This window comes from Mustela nigripes, chromosome 5 (genome assembly GCF_022355385.1).
Source record: "Mustela nigripes isolate SB6536 chromosome 5, MUSNIG.SB6536, whole genome shotgun sequence".
Taxonomy (NCBI): domain Eukaryota; kingdom Metazoa; phylum Chordata; class Mammalia; order Carnivora; family Mustelidae; genus Mustela; species Mustela nigripes.
In genome coordinates this window covers 19,597,033-19,619,376 of record NC_081561.1, presented here as the reverse complement: position 1 = coordinate 19,619,376, position 22,344 = coordinate 19,597,033, and the positions used below count along the sequence as shown (strand labels likewise).

The 22,344-nt window shown below is 40.5% G+C and overlaps 1 protein-coding gene and 1 pseudogene across 3 annotated transcripts in view; one reads left to right on the top strand and one right to left on the bottom strand.

Annotated features, from left to right (window-relative positions):
- Window positions 1-22,344, bottom strand: part of CDKAL1 (CDK5 regulatory subunit associated protein 1 like 1) — a 634,401-nt gene that overhangs the window by 424,243 nt on the left and 187,814 nt on the right. For all 3 annotated transcript variants that reach the window (XM_059399529.1, XM_059399532.1, XM_059399531.1), the window contains one exon: window positions 20,922-20,970. In XM_059399529.1, coding sequence (XP_059255512.1) covers window positions 20,922-20,970 — 49 coding nt within the window. The remainder of the gene's footprint in view (window positions 1-20,921; window positions 20,971-22,344) is intronic.
- LOC132018481 (small ribosomal subunit protein eS1-like) lies at window positions 6,577-16,800 on the top strand (annotated as a pseudogene).

The window sequence follows — 22,344 nt, the reverse complement described above, 5'->3', positions numbered from 1 at the left end:
TCTCTCTCTGTCAAATCAATGAATAAAATCTTTTTAAAAAATGATGTAGGAAATATTATTTTATCAATACTGAAACACAACATAAAGACTACCTTTTCTACATGCAAAAAAAAAAAAAAAAACAAAAAACAAAAAACAAAAAACCAACCAAGCAAACCAACCCTATCCTGTCCTTAGTACCGCCACCACTGACTTCTGTCCAAAAGCCATGCAAGGTCTCAAGGAAAACAGATTTGCAAAAATAACTGGAATGAAGCGACAGAGATGGGCTGGCAAGTGTTTCTAGGAAGAGCTCGGCACCAAGAGACTGGGGTCAACTCTCCCAGGAAAGATCAGGGGAGGCTTCACAGAGAGCTGACCTTGCTGGGCAAGCAGGATACAATTTAAATATACGATTATACGTATTTCACAGCACCTCCGGACACAGTACTACTAACACAGCAAGCAGAATTCGTTGCTGGAATTCCTGCTTGTTGCTCATTTTCCACTTTTTAAAACCAATCTAGTTAAGAGCCTATCGCAAAAACCAGATTTCTCTGCAAAGATTTATTAAGACTTGGCATGAAAGAATCCCACTGTGAAAACCACACCTTCCAAGATGACAGTATTTCTAAATATGGTTTATGAAGGAGAAATTATGTGGGCTTGAGATGCATTCTTAAATCTAATCCAAAGAGTGATCAAACGTTATTTTTGAAACTTAATTTTGAGAAATTACGATTAATGTTCAGGACAAGATGCTAAAGACCGAAAGTTCAAAACCCTTCTCCTTACAGCTTCATGATTTATCTAGCCTAAATACAAAGCTGAGATAGAAAACACCGTCCATAACCTTAAAAAATACGGATTACCCTGACCCACCCATTTAAGAGTAAAAAACTATAAAGTGTACTTCAAATAAAAACCTTCAAAAAGTATCTCTAATACACACACCCAAGGGAATTTTCTCTGTAAAACCTTTCATTAGCTTTTTATTGGTTAAATCGGCTTTGTATTGGTTGCTTACGGTTAAGGTATACTTTCATTCTCTCATTTCCTAAATTAAGCACCTTTATAGTGAAGTAAGACTCAAATATTCTAGTTACAATTTTTTTTTTTAAGTGAAACAAATCTGGGGGGCACCTGGGTGGCTCAGTGGGTTAAGCCTCTGCCTTCGGCTCAGGTCATGATCTCAGGGTCCTGGGATCGAGCCCCATATTGGGCTCTCTGCTCAGCAGGGAGTCTGCTTCCCCCCTCTCTCTCTGCCTGCTGCTCTGCCTACTTGTGATTTCTTTCTCTCTCTGTGTCAAATAAATAAATAAAAACATTAAAAACAAATAAATGAAACAAATCTTTACTGACTCCTTACAAAAAATTACTTTGGCACAAAATGGGGACGGCTAGTAAAACTAAGGGAGGAGCTGGGGGAGAAAGAGATCGCAGAGGAAAAAAACAAGAAATGGGAAAGAAGGAAATGTGTAAGCCCGGATACGAAAGGGAATGAGAAGTGGAGGAGCAGCGGCATTCGACGACAGGCATGAGGAAAGGAAATGAGGAACAGGCCTCACTTTCTCACTCCCCTCCAGTCAAGGTAAGCAGCTTAACAGAAAGTAAAGAACACGAGATTAGAGAACTAGGTTTCAAATTATAACACACTGCTGCCTCGCTGTGTAATCAGTAATACCAGGGTTCCTGTGGAGTACAAATGAATTAATGTATATGGAAAGGGTGAGCTACAAAGAGCTAGACAGAAGTTAATTACAGTTGCTACTATAATTAATGCAATTGTAATCCTATCAAGATCTACAGCGCTAATGACGTTTTTCAAAAGCAAGGAGGAAAAGAGATTTTCGAAACTTACAAACACTAGATGTTAAAGTCAGAGCCCATTTATTTTTTAAGCTCTGGAGGGCTAAGAAATAGGTCACAAATAATTGCACTGATGATCATCATCAAATCTGCGAATGATTTTTTTAAATATATAAATTAAAGAAGATTCAAGGTCATTCCTATTAAATCACTCATTTGCATCCTGATACAGTTTCCTGAAAACTGAGGGACGAGGAAGAAAGCATAAACGGCGTGCCAGAACCACACAGGATCCTGGTAAGTCTGAGCATCTACGCCTACAGCATCTACGCCCCACCCAGGACACCTGAGTAACAGGATCCTTATCAGACTGCAACAGTGGCCCCCACAGCAGTGCATCTAGGTGAAGGGCCACACGGCAGACCCTCTAAGCCTCAGTTTCCCCAAGTTCTGATAACCCACTCTGCCAACTCCCTTTCTGGCGAGGAGCCCCTTCTCAGCCTCCATTCTTCTCTCCACAAACACACTTGACAGGCCCTGCTCTGGGTGCTGTTCTCACCTTCCACTCAATCCCCTCGAGTTGCTTTTTTTCCTCCAGCAATCCTAGTCACCAAGATGAAAATGGTCTATCCCAAAGAGCCCAAAATAAACACGCCCCAGGGCAGAAGTGAACTTGGTTCAAAGTAGCCGACAACTCTGAAGCAACAGGGAGCAGCCAGCTGCCCATCAGCGCCCAGGACGGCGTTACAGCAGAACGAAGTAAAGGCAGACGAGCCCCAGGACTGCCACTGTATGACTTCAAGACCCTTTTCGCTGGAAAATACAAAAATATACAAAAGAAAACGGCACGGTATGTCCTTTACAAACATTTTCAACTTCATTTTTTTAAGGAGGAAGGCATAGGGCAAAAAAAGTAAAATCTGGCAGAAGGAGATTAGGATGTGAGAAAAAGTGTCTCCCGTTCTAGTAACTTTGGCTAGAGATCACTGTCCAAAATGTCAACATTTCATTCTAATGACAGACTCTGAAAGTCAGTGGTACATTGCAGACTCAAACACTACTGGAATTTCAGAGCCAAAGGAACCTTCCATGTCACACAATTCACAACTCCAGAAACAGAACTGATGAGGTTGTGTGGGTTGCTGAACATGACATTGTTAAAAGAAGAACCAGATATTTCCACACTCTTCATACTCTGAATCCGGGATTCTTACTCCTCATGGCAGCAGACTTAGCACAGTTTAAAGAAATGGTACATCTGAGTGTTGGGAGTTACGATAAAGATTTCATGTGTCAGAAACTACCTTAGAAAGACATTTCAATTACTACATCTTCACTATTCTATAAAATGTACGTTTTGTTGCAGAACAGTAGTTCTGATAAACCTCTACTTAAAACCCACCCATAGTTGATAGTCTAACTGGAGATTTTGCAAATGAGTTCCCTGGCCTCAAAATAATAATTACAGGAAATTGGTAATTTATTCTCGAAGTCTCAGTAGTAATTGCTACATATAGGCTACATGCTTTGTAGAGTGTTACAGAATGAATTTTTTAAAAGAAGAAAAAAAAAAAAAAAAAAAAAGACGGGCGCCTGGGTGGCTCAGTGGGTTAACCCTCTGCCTTCAATTCAGGTCATGATCTCAGGGTCCTGGGATCGAGCCCCGCATCGGGCTCTCTGGTCAGCAGGGAGCCTGCTTCCCACCCGCTCTCTGCCTGCCTCTCTGCCTACTTGAGATCTCTCTCTGTCAAATAAATAAATAAAATCTTAAAAAAAGAAAGAAAAGAGAGTAAAAAAATGAATATCCCCAAACATATACAAAATGTTAAAATCAAGAAACATTCTTTCTCTATGCCAATTATTATCAATATTAGGTTTTCTAAGAAAAGGTTGAGAGCATCACCTTATAAACAACATCCTAACATTGTCTAATTAAGTAAATTCCCCTCTCAAACAAAACTTTCAAGACAAAGAGAAAATCAGATTTAAATTTCCTGTGTACTCTGACTTGTCAACTTTATATTGTCCATTTTTTCATGTGGCTACGATATAATACATGATTTAACTGGCAAAAAAAATACTCATGTTTTGGGATGCCTGGGTGGCTCAGTGGGTTAAAGTCTCTGACTTCAGCTCAGGTCATGATCCCAGGGTCCTGGGATCAAGCCCCACATCAGGCTCTCTGCTCAGCGCGGAGCCTGCTTCCATTCCTCTCTGTTTCTACCTGCCTCTCTGCCTACTTGTGATTTCTCTCTGTCAAATAAATAAATAAAATCTTAAAAAAAAAAAAACTAATTTTGGTAGATTTCTCAAGGATGATCATGATTTTTATGCATATTTTCCTTGGACACCGAAGTTCTAATACACCTTTAACATGACCTGGCTTTCACTTTCTATTTCTAATGGTTTCCACTTTCTCTGTCTTTATGGAAGCCAACTATAACGTACTCATGGAGAATTACCAGTACAATTTACTATCGTGTTAGGAAAACAGAAGAACAGCACAATTAACCTACAACTTCACCCTCTATTTGAAAAGTATAGTGCAGCTGCTAGTATTACTTAAATTGATGTCTCAATGACTCCTACTACATTTTGCCAAACAAAAACTGCATTCTTTAAATGAAGATTAAAACTTTTCCTGATGAATACAAAGATATATATGAGATGTGTGCTGGGTACAAAAGCAGTGTGCCACGTGCTGATTCTCTTCTAAGGTAGCCATAATGAAGGAAGAACACTGTATGCAGAAAATTTTTTTACATATATTAAAGTGTTTTAAAATCATATTTGTTTTCATGCTTCTATGAGAGCTTCAAAAAAAGACTAACTCATCCACTTGGCATATTTTGCTAAATAATCCTATCACGGTAAATAGAAATTAGAACCTTTGGACTCAGAAACTGGTATACCTCAGAATACCAAATAGTTGAAATGAAAATGATATTCAAACTTAAAAATCAGGATGTTCACACTTAGAAACTGTTTTCCACTAAGAGTTTCACAAAATCTAGACAACAGTAGTATATACATCTTCAGAGAACTCGACAGTATCTGTAGTCTCCCCTTCACGCAGTCAGCTATGACGAACTAAAGATCTCCGAGAGTGGGAGCCGGATGTCACCAAGATGGCAACAGGTCGGGCCTGACTTCACTTCCTCTCCCAAGAACAACCACTGTTCAAGAACAAAAGATCACGGAAGGAATCCTAGAACGTGGGGTGAGGTGGAAGTACCCCACTGCGCTTCAAGACCTATCTAATTGTTCTGCATATAAAATAAGTAGCTGCACACGGATGGCACCGCCCCTCCCCCAGTCAGTGCAGCTCCAAGAGGAGAGGTTTCTTAGGCCACTGATCTCTCCAGGAGGAATAGAAAACCCCAGAGGGGTCAATCCATCTCTCCCATATCATGGGTCCTTGGTGGGAGCAGCTACTCTGATCTCACACCACAGGGGTTGCCAAACAATCTGTGGGGCCCAGTCACTGGGAATCTTGACTAGGACAGAAAAGGGGGAGGAAGGGCCTGCAACAGGCAGCACACGCAGTGCCCACGTAGTGACTCCAACAAGCAGGTACTCTCATCTGCAGAACAAACTGGCTGCACACGATGCAAGGGAACTAGGCTGGGTATAGACCTGCCTGATTCTCATCCTCAGATAAGGAATTCTGCTGGTCCTAGAGCCAGGCTGGGCCATGCCCACGCAGCGTCCTGACTCAAAGCCCCCCACAGTAGGAAGTGCCTTCCGGTCCCATCAGAACAGAAGGGCTGCTGACAAGACCTAGAAGCTACGTGGCCAGCGAAGAAGAGCAGGCGGACCGCCCTGCTCAGTCAGGGGATGTGTTACACCTCAGCTTGAATGAAGACAAAAATCAAAGAGCTTTACTGGTTTTAGAGCTGTTTCTCCTGCTGTGCCTGGGCAGGAATCTAATTCAGAGCCCTGCTCAGGGCTGAATACAGCTTCAGCCTGTCTAACCACAGACACTACCTGGGCCACACAGGAAGCCGGGGGGCCCATTCAACAGTCCTACAGAAGGTGACACTCACACGTACAATGCAGCCCATGCCTTTTCCCACTTGCCGAGCAAACCTGGTGGGTTTACCTGACCAGCAAATTCAGTGCACACTCAGGCCTGATCCAGGCCCCCAAACAATGAGCTATATAGCTCCTAGGCCCTTCTTCGTTCTCCGCCAGAGCAGACAAGCTAATTCTTAGCCCCACCTACTACTGAATACAGTTCTAAGTCCAGACCATGGAGGAGGCCTTACCAGAGACTTGAGGCATCAACAGAGCCCCTCCTACAGATGCCTCAGGTGGGGAGGTAACCAAGTCCTATCTAATTGTTCTCAGGAGGGGCACACGCCCCCATCCCCAGCCTCAGAGTTGCCTCAACCACAAAAGATCATATTAGCAGGCCCCACAACTGCCAAAGACATTATCACCAAACACACCCAGAAACCCAAACGGAGCTGACTGGTAAAGAACCATCTCTATCAAAGGAAACCTAAAAGCATGGACGATAAGTCACCATCAGTTAAGATGAAGTGTTAAAAGTTTAAAATATTTTACATAAGCTTCACAGTAACCATAAGGAAAAACTGAATTACACACACAAAAAAACATGATATACAAGCCAAAGCATACTAATACCAAAACATATCAAAACACACAAAAAAGGAGAGCAGAATAAGGAAAAAAAAAAGGTCTACAAAGCAACCAGAAAACAATGCACAGAATGGCAACAGTACATGCTTACCTATCAACAATTACTTCAGGTCAGCTGACAAGATGGCGCTGGAGGACCTGAAGCTCACCCCATCCCTCCAACACAACTGGGTAACACCCACATCGATGTGAATAACTCAGGAAAGGATCCAAAGACGGCAGAACAAACTCCACAACTAAAGGCTGAGAAGTAGGAGGGTAAAAAGGGCAAAGACTGTGGCCGGGGAACAAAAGGGAATGTGGCCATCCGCAACAGGGAGGGAACTGATAGGGCTTGAAGAAGGGCAGAAAACAGACTCTCTGTCTCTGACAGAGACACATCTCTGTCACATTTTTTCCTTCAAGATGACAGGTGCTGAATAGCATGAGTTCTTAAAACCAGTGGGACTTAAAGCCTGGAATTTTACAAATCGGTAGGCTCAGCTCTGGTAGAGTCTGGAGGACTCTAGGAAACAGAGTCCCCACCTTTAAAGAGACAGGACAACAAAGAGCCTGAGCAGACAGAGCGTGGAGCGAGCAGTTTGAAAAGTGGTGGTGGGGCCGGGGGGAGCACATGAGAGGAAGAAGGATGTGCTCACCTCAGAGCATGGCAGGGAGACCCCTCTGGAAACAAAGGAGCGGGCACAACCATTTCAATGCAGCCTCATCATCACATAAACAAGGGCCACTGCAGGAAGCAGTGCAGAACCCAGACTCCGTACTTAGCATGCTTGCAGAAAGCATCCCTACCTGCACCCCACTTCAATGGTCCATCCTTCCCAGTCACTTTCCAGTCACTTTCCCGGCACTGCAGGTCCCTCGTCCAGAAGACTGGTGCGAGCCCTGCCAGCAGCATGTCTCCTGACCTGCGCGTTTTACAGGACCTCTGCTCAGCACCAGTTGAGTGGCAGGAGCGGTTCACGTTTCACAAGCAGACCAACCACACGACAGGCAAACAGAGCATCTGCAGACCACTGGGATGAAGGAAAAAGAGGCCGAGGACTCAACAGCCAGGCACGTGCAACACACATAGAAGACACTCCATGTAGAGCCAGGCCCTGGGGAACACGGGACACTGCACTATGGGACCTCTACTCTTCTCTAAAGCCTATTATCACTGAGAGCAAGAGAAGTAGCTGACTTTCCTAACACACAGAAACAGACACGGAAAGGCCAAGTGAGGAGATAGAAACATCTGCCAAATGAAAGAACAGGACGAAGTCATGGCAAGAAACAAAAGGGAAACAGATATAAATGACAAATGTGACTGAGAACTTCAAGAAGTCATCATAAAGATACTCACTGGACTGAAGAAAAGAGTGAAGGACATTAGTGAGACCCTTAACACTAAAATAAAAAGAAGAACCAAGCAGAGATCAAGAACACAATAAATGAAATCAAAAATACACTTCATGGAATAAACAGCAGGCTGGATGAAGCCACAGAATTAATGACCTGGAAGACAGAGTAACGAAAAGAGACCAAACGGACCAAAGGAGAGGACAGAAAATTATACAAATTGAGTTTGCAGAAACAGTGTATAAACTGAGTTTGTATAAACAGTGACGCCATCAAATGTAATAACATCCACATTATCTGGACCTCGAAAGAAGAGAGAAAGATACGGGGGCAGAAAATTTATTGGAAGAAATAATAGCTGAAAACCTCCCCAATGTGGGGAAGGAAAAAGATATCCAGATCTAGGAGGCACAGAGATATCCCCCCAAATTCACATAAGAAGGTCCACACAAAGACACATAGTGATTAAAATGGTAAAAAAGTAGTAATAAAAAAAATTTTTTAAAGCAACAAGAGAACAGAAGACAGTTACATAAAAGGGAAGCCATAGAAGCCTATGAGCAGTTTTTTAGGAGAAATTTTATAGATTAGGGAGTGGAATAATAAATTCAAAATGTTAAAAGGGAAAAATCTACAACCAAAAATGCTCTTTCCAACAAGGGTACCATTCAGGATAGAAAGAGAGATAAATTGTTTCTCGGACAAACAAAAACTGAAGGAGTTCATGACCACTAAACCATCTCTACAGAAAATAATAAACGGGACTGTGAGTGTAAAGGAAGGCCATAAGTGAGAGTATGAAAAGTGAAAGAAAAAGAAAGAAAGACCACAAGAACAGTATAAAAATGAATATTTCTGTAAAAATCAGTCAAGGGACTCATAAAATAAAAGTATGTAAAATATGATACCACAGAGCTAAAAAGTGTTTGTGTGTTTGTGTGTAGTCAGGAGAAAGAGTAGAGAATGGGTTCAAACTTAAGAGACCAGCAACTTAATACAGACTGCTGTATGCAGAAGATGTTATATACAAAACAATGGTAACTACCAATCAAAAACCACTAATAGATATGCAAAACATATAAAGAAAGGCACCCAACTACATCACTAAAGAAAGCCAACAAATCATGAAATAGAAGCGAAGGATCCGAGAAAAATCTACAGAAACAACCACAAAACAAGTACCAAAATGGCAATAAATATCTATCAATAACGTATGTAAATGGACTAAATGCTCCAAACAAAAGGCACAGGGTGACAGAGTAGATTTAAAAAACCAGGACCCACCTAGATGTGGCCTACAAGAGACTCATTTCAGACTGAAAAACACCTACAGATTGAGAGTGAGAGGATGGAGAAACATTTATCATGCAAATGGATCCCAAAAGAAAGCAGGATAGCAATACTTATATTGGACAAAACAGACTTTAAAACAGTCTATAAGAAGAAACAAAGGAGGAGACTATATAATCATAAAGGGACCATCCAACAAGAGGATATAACAATTGTAAATATTTGTGCACCCAACACAGGAGCACCCAAATATATAAAACAGTTAATAACAAACATAAAGGAACTGATGGATAATAGTACAATAATAGCAGAAGACTTACTACTTACCTCGATGGACAGATCATCCAAACAAAAAATCAACAAGGACAGTGGCTTTGAAAGACATGGACCAAATGGATATAGAAGATATATTCAGAACACTCCCACATAAAATGGCAGACTATACATTCTTTGCAAGTGCACATGGAAAATTTTCCAGAATAGGTCACATAGTAGGCCAAACACCAAGACTCGACAAATTCAAAAAGATGGAATTCATACCATGCATCTTTTTTGACCATAACACTATGACACTAGAAATCAACTCTAAGAAAAAATCTGGAAGAACACAATACATCGAGGTTAAATAACATGTTATTAAACAATGAAAAGGTTAAATCAAGAAATCAAAAATTAAATGAAAACAAAATGGTCCAAAATCTTTGGGATACAACAAAAGTCATTCTAAGAGTTTATAGCAACACAGACCTACTTAAAGAAGTAAGAATAATCTCAAACGACCTAACCTTATACCTCAGGGAGCTAGAAAAACAACAAACAAAATTCAAACCCATCAAAAGGAAGGAAACAATAAAGATTAGAGCAGAAATAAATAATATAGAAACAAAAAGAAATAGAACCTATCAATGAAACAAGAAGCTATTTCTTTGAAAAGATAAACAAAATTGATAAACCTCTAGAAAGACTCATTAAAAAAAAATGAAAAAGGACCCAAATAAACAAAATTACTACAGAGAAGAAATACAAACAACTGTAACAGAATTATTATGAAAACCTATATGTCAACAAATTGGACAACATAGAAGAAATAGCTGAATTCCTAGAAACATACAACCTACCAAAAATGAAGCAGGAAAAAATAGAAAATTTAAACAGACCAATCAATCACCAGCAATGAAACTGAACCAGTAATCAAAAAAACTCCCAAAAAGCAAAAGTTCAGGACCAGACAGTTTCACAGGAAAATTCTAGCAAATATTTCAAGAAGAAATAGCTATTTTAATTCTCCTCAAACTGTTCCAAAACAAACAGAAGAGAAAGGAAAGCTTCTAAATTTATTCCGAGGCCAATTTCACCCTAATAACAAAATTGGATTAAGACACCATAAAAAAAGAGAACTACAGGCCAATACCTCTCATGGATATGGATGCAAAAATCATCAGCAAAATATTAGCAAGCCAAAACCAACAATACAGTAAATAATCATATACCATGATTTATTTAGTGAGATTTACTCCCAGATGCAAGAGTGGTTTAATATTCGCAAAATAATCAACATGATAGATCACATCAATAAGAGAAAGGATAAAAAACCATATGATCATTGCAAAAGATGCAGAAAAAGCCTTCAACAAAGGACAGCATCCATTCATGACAGAAACCCTCTGAAAAGCAGGTCTAGAGGGAACACATCTCAACCTAATAAAGGCCACATATAACAAACCAACAGCTAACATCACACACAATGGTGAGAAACTGACAGCTTTACCCTTAAAGTCAGGAACAGGACAAGAATGGTCAGTGTTACTACCTTCATTCAACATAGAACTAGAAGTCCTAGCCACAGCAATTAGACAGCATAAAGAAAAAAAAGGCATTCAAAAACTGGTTAAGGAAGAAGTAAAACTCTCACTATTCGCAGATAACATGATAACTAGATACAGAAAACCATAAAACCTCCACCAAAAAACTACTAGAACTGATAAATGAATTCAGTAAAGTCGCAGGATACAAAATCAATGTACAGAAATTTGCTGCATTCCATACACTAATAATGAGGCATCAGAAAGTGAAATTAAGAAAACAATCCCACTCTTCTCTTTGCTTCCTACTCTGGAAGCAGCAGTATTGAAGATGGCTGGTTGCTGTTGTGATGGGTTTGAGTGCATCTGACCATAAAACAATCTTGTTAGAAAAAGTGGGGAGGAAGGGAGCAGGAGGAGAGAGGAAGACCTCTTCTCCCTCTCACCACACACTGAGATACATCTCAATGGTCTCTAACCTTGTTTGTAGGGATTCTGTTCATGAACACCTGGAAAGGCAAGTGGCCTTCAGATTATACCAGCTGAGCTAGCATTGCTGACCAACTGTTGCAGGCTCTAGAACTAAAATCAACCCTGAAACCATTTTAAAAAAAAAGAAAGAAAGAAAGAAAACAATCCCATTTATAATCACATCAAAAACAATAAAATATCTAAAAATAAACTTAGTCAGAGGTGAAAGGTCTGTACTCTAAAAACTATAAAACACTGATGAAAGAAATTCAAGATGACACAAAAAAATGTTAAGACATTCCATGCTCATGGTTTGGAAGAACAAATATTGCTAAAATGTCCACACTACCTTTCATCACTGGTCATTAGGGAAATGCAAATTAAAGCCACAATGAGATACCACCTTTTGCCTGTTAAAAAATGACCATCAAAATACACAAGAGATAAATGATGGTAGGCATGTGGAGAAAAGGGAACCCTTGTGCATTGCTGGTAAGACTGTAAACTGATACAGACACTATGGAAAACATTATGGAGGATCTCAAAAAATTAAAACTAGAACTACCATATGATCTAGCGATTCCACTTCTAAAAATATACCCAAAGGTGATTAAAAACACATTCTCACAGAGATATCTGCACTCCCATATTTAAAGCAGTATTATTTATAAGAGTTAAGATACAGAAACTACCTAAGTGTCCATCAGTGGATGAATGGATAAAAATGTGGTATAGATTCACAATGGAATACTATTCAGCCACAAAAAAAGAAAGATCCTACCATTTGCAATAATGTGGGGGGGGGGGCCTGAAGGTATCCTGCTAAGTGAACTAAGAAAGACAAATACTGTATGATCTCACTTATATGAGGGGACAGAGACGAGGAAGAGGAGCAAAGAAAAAGCAAACTCCTAGTAAAAGAGATCAGACTTGCTGTTATCATAGACAGGAGTCAGTGGAGGAGAAAAGAGGGAATTGGAGAAAGGTACAAAAGATACAAACTTCTAGTTAGAAGATAAATGGGTACTAGGGATGGAATATACAACCTGATGACTAGAGCTAACAGCGCTGTATGGCATCCAGGAAAGCTGTTAGGAGAGTTAATCCCCCCACAAAGAGAAAAGTTTTCTTCCTTCTTTCCTTTTGATTGTTTCTATATGAGAAGGTGCAGGTTAGCTGAACCTGCTTCGGTAATCATTTCACAATATACAGAAATCTAACCATCGTGCTGCTATAGGTCTTCAACTTACACAGTGATGTACGTCAATTATTTCTCCATAAAACTGGAGGGGAGAGAAACATCACAGAGATCAATGCATCCAGAACAGAATGAAAAGGGGACAGAGTTAAAGGAGGAGAGAGGAGGGACACTGCAGGGGAAGCAGCTCATACTGACCCCTAGAGGCCACACAGAAGTTTATCTTTTACTCTGAGTTGGGGGTGGTTGGAGGGGGGAGTACCACGGAAGTCAGAGTAAAGGAGGGACACTGGGCCCATCTGTGTTTAAAAGAAAAAAACAATCTAAGAGTTAACATGAACATCCAATTCTCAGTAGGCAACTCCTTGTTAATATTTAAACAAGGAAGGATGAGGCCACATTTCCAGACAGATCAGTGGGACCACTAATAGAAGGGTTGGGTCATGGGAAGCCGGAGGGGTTCAAGCTGAAAGCAATTTCCTTTCCTTGTGTTGAACAATTAAATCCAGTGAACCACTGTAACAGTATGTTATGTGAAAACTCTAGTAAGATCGTCAAACTAACAAACTATTCAACACCATGTGCCTTGTAGCCCCACCCAGAATGAAGATGCAGAGGTTAATGAAAGACCCAAGACTTCATAAAAATAATTCCATTAATAATAAAAGGTGGCTTCAAACCTGTACAAAAATGCATCTTTGAACAGAAAAGAAAATGTTAAGTGATAGGCACACTAAAGCAGTGTAAAGACTAACCAAAAACATACAAAACAATTCTGAATCATAAAGCATAAGACCCACCTGGGGGGGGGGAGCACACTTCAGTGTTTATTTTAGCTTTAGAAGCTTTCAAGGAAGAAAAATATTAGGCAAAATGAAAGATACAATGCATTAAAAAAATTCATTCTAGAAATACTGTATACTGAAGTATAGAATCCTGACCCGTGTGTATTACGGGTCAGGATTATAGAATCCTATAGAAAGTAAAGCTAGAATCCTGCTGCTAATCTAGGGGAACCAGGAGAGGGGACAGTGAGGTAAAGGAAGAGGAAAAGACAAACTGACACATTTAAGAAGGTGACAAAATGCAATGTTTGCGAAACTATAATCATGTATTAACATGGCGCTTAAAATAGGCTCATTGAAAAAAAAAAAAAAACTAAATAATCCACAGCCATAAATTCCTGGCTTCTTTAGTTATTACAAGAGAGAAGTTATCACTTATTTAATTACACCAGTAAGACTGGGAAGTATTCCCAATATGTAAAAGCAATGTGCAATACCTTCCAGCACATTCTGCCTCCCTAATAACTGTATCAGCAACTACACATATTGAGAGGATGCAGAGAAGGGTCCCTTCAAAGGTATCGTACTTTGAAAATCATTTTACTGAATTACTTTATTCAAAGCAAATTTATTTTTTTGAAAATAAATTATTTTATTGAAAAACAAACCCTAAAAAAGCAGACGTGCTTTTGCAGTCTAATACCATCCCAGATGGACCATGTTGCATATCCACGCTCCATTCTCTGACTCATTAAGTTTGGAAAGCATCCTCACGTACATCTCCACGGGATGCTTGGGAGGCTGCTCAGTTATTAACACTTAGGAAAACCACGCTTGATGGAGTTCTGTCGTCCAGTCTTAATTCACAAAAAGTTCAAACTCTGAATTCGTACCAAATGCAAAGTACAAAATCTGACAGAGTGAAGATGAATAACAGTGTGTTAAATAAGAAGGAGCGATTTGGTGTAGTACCCTGGGAATTTGGTCCGTCTAATCCAAGATTGCATCAATTACTGAGAAGTTAAGGGAATCGGAAAATCAATTAAACTTGCAGATTGTGCCATATTGGGAAAGTCTTGAATTACCGACACTAGAGGCATTTGGCATTAGACTGAATGAAATACCAGCAAACATATTAATAACAATGGAGACCTCTTTTATTAGAAGCTGACTGTGGAAGAAATATGGCTTAATAACAAAAATATTTCTAATATCAACAGGCAATATTTACCTGCAATCATTAAGTTGTCCTGTAGTAACTGGAGGCCATAAGGTACACATATCAGAAGAAATACAAACTTACACTCCCTTCAGAGCTTTCATACAAGAAAAAAAAGTTTTAGTGACCCTGTAAACCCAGACTAAGACACACAAATACTTTAAAAGAAAGAAATACATGTAAATCCTTTTAAACTATACTTCTTCCCTCCAAATCAGTTATATGCCTGGTTGGATTATCAAGATGATACAAAGGAAAGTCCAAAATTCACTATAATCTGTTCTCTCCTAAAGCAAATGCTAAAAATGAATGGAATTTTCAGGCCACTATTAAAATAGGGAGGATTCTTTCAGAATAACTTGGAACTTTCCATTTTGTTCCAACCGAGACAGATACAAATGAATATGCTTTATATAGTTTTATGTTAATCACAATAGTTAAATGCTTTGGGCACCAATGTAGCTTATTGATACATCTTTAAAACATGACTTGGGATAACATAAGCAGTAAGAACAAGGCAAACAGGCTGTGGCAGAAGCTGTACGTCCAAACCCCCTTCAAGGAAGACATATGAAGAGAGCCCAACAGGAATCCAATGCGGAAACAAGACAGTTGTGGCAAAATCCCCTTGTCAGGCTGTATTCCATCTGGCCCTTCTGGGCCAAGACTCGCTTCTCCACGGAGCATTTATCAATCAGGGTCCCAGCAAAGCAGATGGCACACTGCATAATTGAAGAGATTTTAATAAAGGGACTATTTACTAAGGTTTGGCAAGGTTAGGAACACCAGCAAGAGACAATGCAACGCTCTGAGGCTAGCAACAGCAGGGTGCTGTTTCCACCCCCAGGCCTCCAAAAGCAAAGGAAGGGAACAGAAGAACCCCGAGGAACAGAAGACCAGAGTGGGCCACCTGACAGGACCTGTGGTCACCGCTGAGGGAAGCCCAAAACCAGCAGAAAGAGGGAAGGGGAGAGTAGGAAAGGGTAACAAATACTCCTGTCTCACACTCGGGTCATACCTCCAACCTCCAGTGGGAAAAGCCCACCTAGACACAAAAATAGCAAGGGTTCTACTGACGTAATACACACGGGTCAGCCTCCGTGGACACACGTCAGGGTGGAGAAAGGGTCTGTAAGAGTAGACAGAATCATCCACTGTGGGCAGGACCCTCAGAGAAACATAGAGCAACCTGCAAATTCAGCACCCGAAGCATCAAGGAGCACATTGGTAGAGGCCTTTTGGCTCCCCAAGCAGCACCCTGGTGGCTGGGAAGAAGAGACACCTTACAAAAGGCAGCAAAAAGGGAGGCAAGAAGAAAATGCTTGAGCCATCTTCTAAGAAAGACTGGTATGGGGGCGCCTGGGTGGCTCAGTGGGTTCAAGTCTCTGCCTTCAGCTCAGGTCATGATCCCAGGGTCCTGGGATCGAGCTGCGCATTGGGCTCTCTGCTCAAGAGGGAGCCTGCTTCCTCCTCTCTCTCTGCCTGCCTCTCTGCCTACTTTGTGATCTCTGTCTCTGTCAAATAAAGAAATAAAATCTTTTAAAAAAAGAAAGAAAGACTGGTATGATGTGAAAGTACCAGCTAGCTTCGTACAGTGTAAGAAATACTGGGAAAAAACATGAGTCACGAGAACTCAAGGAAGCAAATGCATCTGTTGGCCTCAAGGATTGTGTTTTTGAAGTAAACCTTGCTGATCTGCACAATGAAAGAGTTGCATTTAGAAAATTCAAGCTAATTGCTGAGGACACTCAGGGCAAAAAGTGCCTGACGAATTAGCATGGCATGGATCTTACCAGTGACAAAATGTGCTCCATGGTCAAAAAAATGACAGACCGTGATTGAAGCTCAGGTTGATGTCAAGACTACGGATGGTTATTTGCTTCATCTATTTTGTGTTGATTTTACTTAAAAATGTAGTACCAGGAGGTCCACCAAATTGAGAAAAAGATGATGAAATCATGACCTGAGATGTGCAGACAAATGACTTGAAAGGAGTGGTCAATAAATTGATTCCCGGAAGCATCGGAAAAGACACAGTAAAGGCCTGCCCATCTTCTTATCCACTCCATGATGTCTTTGTTAGAAAAGTAAAAATGCTGAAGAATCCCCGCTTTGAGGTGGGAAAGGAATGTTCATGAAGCTTCATGGTCAAGGCAGTAGATCTGGAAATGCTACTGGGGATGAGACTGGTGTAAAGTTGAACAAACTGATGGAGGTGAACCACTAGGCCAAGAATCTGGTTAAAGCTCAGACATGGGGCGCCTGGGTGGCTCAGCGGGTTAAAGCCGCTGCCTTCGGCTCAGGTCATGGTCCCGGGGTCCTGGGATCGAGCCCCGCTTCGGGCTCTCTGCTCAGCAGGGAGCCCACTTCCCTCTCTCTCTCTGCCTGCCTCTGGTGATCTCTTTTTTTTTAAAAAAAAAAAAAAAAAAGAAAAAGAAAAGCTCAGACATTTAATGGTGACAGATAAAAGATCTTACTTCTGATGTTTAAATTTTAAAAATTTCTTGGTATAGAAAACCTACACATTTGGAGCCAGTCAGTATAGAAAAACATACATTACCTTTACCTTCTATGATTTCCTATAGAAATTATATCTCTCCGAGCCATCTGGCAGCCTTCAGAGCACAATATTACTATCTGCTGTTTTTTATTAGACTTTATTTTTTAGATCAGTTTTAGGTTCATGGCAAAATTGAGCAGAAAAGTGCAGAGTTCCCATATACTGTTCCCCCAAGCTGTCCCTACTATCGACTACCAGAGTGGAATGTTCGTTGTATCAATGAACCTACACTGACACGTCACAATCACTGAGAGACCGCATTACAATCCACTTATAGCGCTGAACATTCCCTGGGTCTGGGAAAACACGCAACAACATGTATCCACCATTACAATATCATACAGAATACTGCCAGCACCCAAAAACATTGCTTTGTACTCTGCTTATTCATCTTGCCCCCCCTGCCCCAACACTGGCAACAGTGATCTTTTTACTGGCTTTGCCTTTTGCAGACGTCACAGAGCTGGAATCACACAGTGTGTGGCCATTTCTGATTGGCTTCCTTCGCTTTGTAACGTGCATTTCCGTTTCCTTTATGTCTTCTCATGACCCCATAGCACATTTCTTCTCAGCACTGGACAATATTCCATTGCCTGTATGGACCACAGTTTATCCATTCACCTACTGAAGGACATCTTGGTTGCTTCCAACTTTTGGCAATTACTGAATAAACATCTGTGTGTAGGTTTTTGTGAGGACGCGAATTTTCAGCTCCTCTGAGTACCTGCCAGGGAGCATGGTTGCTGGATCATATGGTAAAAGTGTACTAGTCTTGTAAGAAACTGCCAAACTGTTTTCCAAAATGGCTGTACCATTTTGAACTACAGCAGTGAATGAGAGCTCCTGTTACTCCACACCCTGACGAGCATTTGGGGTTGTTAGTGATCCAGATTTTTAGCCATCCAGATAAGTGTGTGGTGGTATCATGTTTTAACTGCATTTCCTTAATGACCCATGAAGTGGAGCATCTTTTCATATGCTTATTTTCTATCTATGTCTCTTCTTTGGTGAGGTGTCTGATGAGGTATTTGGTCCATTTTTTAATAGGGTTATTTGTTTTCTTATTGTTGAGTTTTAACAGTTCTTTATATACTTTGGATAAGAGTCCTTCACCAGATACACCTTTGGCAAACATATCTTCTCCCAGTCGGTGGCTTATCTTCTCACTCTCTCAACAGTGTCTTTTGCAGAGGGTAAGTTTTTAGTTGTAGTAAGTCCAGCTTGTCAGTTACATCTTTTCTAGCTCAAGTCTTTAGTGTTGCCTCTAAAAAGTCATCACCACACCCCGGGTCACCTAGATTTTCTCCTCTGCTAACTCTATCACCATTAACTGAGTATATATATCCACACCGAGTAGCCATCATGGAGCTGGTCCTTAAGACAGAAGATGAACAAGGCAACCCCTCAAGTACCCTGAAGCACTGCTTCCAGGAACTCCGTCAACCACGAACACAGTGGCGCTCGGATGGGAGAGATGAGAGTGGTCACAGTACAGCGGCACAATCGTGGCATCAAACTCGCCCACATAGGCCCGGAGCACACCGCCCAGCTGCATGCCAGGCCCGACTCTGCCACCACCAGCTGTGTGCCCTTGTGTCTCAGCTTTGTCATCAGAAACGTGAGGAACATATTTACACCCGCTTCACGTCCCGGTGCTGCTGTGAAGATCAGTCGACATAACCCCCATGGAAGGCCCCGCGTCGCACCTCCCGCACCAGGACCCCACAAAAAATGCAAGCCCTTGTACACACTCCGAGGTGGGGACTCACGTACATAGTCCGACAAACTCAGAAAAATGATCGCTGCTTTATGTTTTTAATCGCTGTATTTCATTTTATTTTGAAATCTCAAAGAAGATTAAGGTATTGTCTAATTCCCACGTTCTACGGCCAGCCAATACAGCAAGGAGCCAAAGGAAATGAACAACAGCACATGGAAGACGACAGACAGAGCCAGCAGGGAAAGTGTGCGGTTAAAACCTCAGCGTGGTGACGGGAGTTCATTTTCTTTTTTTTAAACACACAATTCCCACTTATAACAAAACAATTAAAATTTTAAGTGAGAAGCTCAATTCATGTAATATTTCAACACTGCATTACTGGTTTTCATTTGTACTAATCTAACAGAGGAAAACGAACTATGAGTATTTAAAAATTAAACCGTAGCACTGAGGATAACTTCTTCTCAGTGGCTTCAGTAAGAATCTGGTCTGAAGAGCCATGGCTAATGAAACAAAGCATCAGTTCTATTTTCCAGTGTAACTACAAAAATTATATGCAGGAGAATATCAAAATGGAACACTACTTTTTAAAGTACTTGTAGAAGCACCTGGCTGCCTCAGTCGAAAAAGCATGTGACTCTAGATCTCAAGGTTGTAAGTTTGAGTCCCATGCTGGGTCTATAGATTACCTTAAAAAAAAATTTTTTTTTTTAAGATTTTATTTATTTACTTGACAGAGATCACAAGTAAGCAGAGAGGCAGGAAGAGAGAGAGAGGAAGGGAAGCAGGCTCCCTGCTGAGCAGAGAGCCCGATGCGGGGCTCGATCCCAGGACCCTGAGATCATGACCCGAGCCGAAAGCAGAGGCTTTAACCCACTGAGCCCCCCAGGTGCCCTGATTACCTAAAAATTAAAAAAAAAAAATTTTTAAGTACTTTTAGAAAGCACATGGGCAACTAATCAGGTGATTAAAAAACGCACACAATGTCAACTATACCTCAATAAAGTTATCCCCAAAACCCACATAAATAAAATCATTTCCTTATTTATTTGTTTATCTATTTATTTATTTTAAGTCAGCTCCACACCCAGCATGGAACCCAATACGGGGCTCAAACTCACAACCATGAGATCAAGACCTGAGCCAGTATCAAGAGTCAGACATTTAACCAACTGACTCCCCAGGGCATTCTTCATTTCCTTATTTTAAGATTATTTATTTATTTATTTGACAGACAGAGATCACAAGTAGGCAGAGAGAGATGGAGAAGCAGGCTTGCTGCTGAGCAGAGAGCCTGATGTGGGGCTCAATCCCAAGACCCCGGGATTATGACCCGAGCCGAAGGCAAAGGCCTTAACCCACTGAGCCACCCAGGCGCCCCATTTCCTTATTTTAAAACTGATTAAATTATGTCTTCCTGACCTAAGACTTAAATGAAATCTATTTCATACCTGACTCACTTATAAGCCAATCAAATATATGCCTCCTGTATTAGACTGGTGAATGCATGAAACAGTCAAGGACAAAATGTTAATCATTTTACATGTAAATAAATGTTAACTCATATTTTTATAATATGGCTCACACAATACAGTAATTCCCCCTTCTTACCAGCCAGGGGATATGGTCCAAGACCCCCAGGGGATGCCTGAAACTATGCACAGATAGTACCAAATCCTATACGTATTGTGTTCTTCCCTATAAATACAAAGATACCATGAAGTTTAATTTATAAATTAAGCCCAGTAAGAGATTAACAGCAATAACTAATAATAAACTAGAAAAATTACAACCGTAGACTGCAATAAAAGTTATGTGAATGTGGTCTCTCTCTCTCTCTCAAAATGTCTTATTGTCCTCTCTTCATGCTTCTTGTGATGATACGATGGGAAACGAGGTGACCACGGTAGGCATTCTGACACAGGGTCAGGCCACTATTGACCTTCTGACGATAAGTTAGAAGGAAGACCATCTGCTCCTGCACATCAGTCGACTATGGCTAACTGTACCCAGAAAGCAAAAGTGCACATAAGGAACAGGGGATCAACCACCATATACACCTGCTTATCCTACTTGGACAATTACCTTTAATCGTTTCCTCCACAACTTCTACGACTCGATCTATCTGTTGAACCTAAAAAGAAAACAAATTGTTAGACAAGCAATTGACATGGATGAGAAACATTAATTTGTATTTACCCTTCTTTCTGCCTGAGTCAGTGTATCACATTTTCTAAGCACACGAATGTAGGTTTTCTTTAATTAATGCATTGGGAGATATTATAAAAAATATTCTGTATTAATGTTTTGTGTTACAGTGAAGTATGAAATTACTACTCTCCTGTCCTCCAATGATAAAGGAAGAAATCATAATACATTTAAATAAACTGCCTGGAGTTCTGGTAGCATAGCCTATCAACATAAACTCAACACATCCTGAGATACAAACTGACATTTAATTAAAACATGTCTCTTCACACACACATTCTCTTCTTTTCATTCTTTAAGAAAAATGGCATGAAATGACAACCCACACAAAAGGACATGCTGGTATTAAGGAAACCTACCCCAAATTCTAGGCTTTATTATTCTAACCCGGAAGCCCCTTTTTAATGGATATTTACTGTGCGCTGGTCACTGTGCTCATGTCAATGGGAGACAGAGCCAAATAGTAACAGCTCCTATCCTAGACACCAGTGACTAATGGAGAGCTCCCCAGGGTGCCAGAGGAAAGGTAATAAATTGTGACTGAGTGATCTAGGAATGCTTCTCAGGGAACCAAAGGGGACTCTTGAGGGATAAACCAGATTAAGACAGGAGAAGCCCACTAAGGAGACTGAGTTAGAATGGCTAGGGTGTAGAAGGAAAATGAAAAAAACAAAGGTTGTAGTGCAAGAAGCTAAGGAAAGAGAGAAAGTTGAAACAGAATGAGTCCTAAGTTGATACTACTCATGCCTTAAAATCTTCAAATCATTGCTTTATTATAAAAGAAATACATGTTGATTGAAAAATTCAAACAAATTAGAAACATAAAAAGGAAATCACGTAACCTGTATTATCGTACATCCTCTATTTCTACTCCTCAGATAGTATCATTCATAATCCCTTAATAAGTAGGTACCAGACATCTTCCAATGCAGAACATTTATGTGTAGCTCTGCTCTGTCCTTTCTTACGAATTATGAGATACATAGGTAGACAGATAGATGAGAGGGAAAGTAACAGACCTGCCTCTTTATTTTTTTCTATACAACATCAATACATAGAGGTCTATGTATTCATTTATTTCACTAGCGTCCTAGTACCTCCTGTATCGATAGACCATGATGCATTCACCCATTCCCCAACTGATAGACCCTTATTTTTAATCTTTTGTTATCATACAACGATGCTGCAATGAACTCAACTGAGTAAAAACCTTTTATAAAAGTGCAGTGGCAAGTCTCTTTTAAATATTCCCTTGGCCTCACTGTGCTATGGGAAGTGAGGAAAAGACTTGTGAGAACAC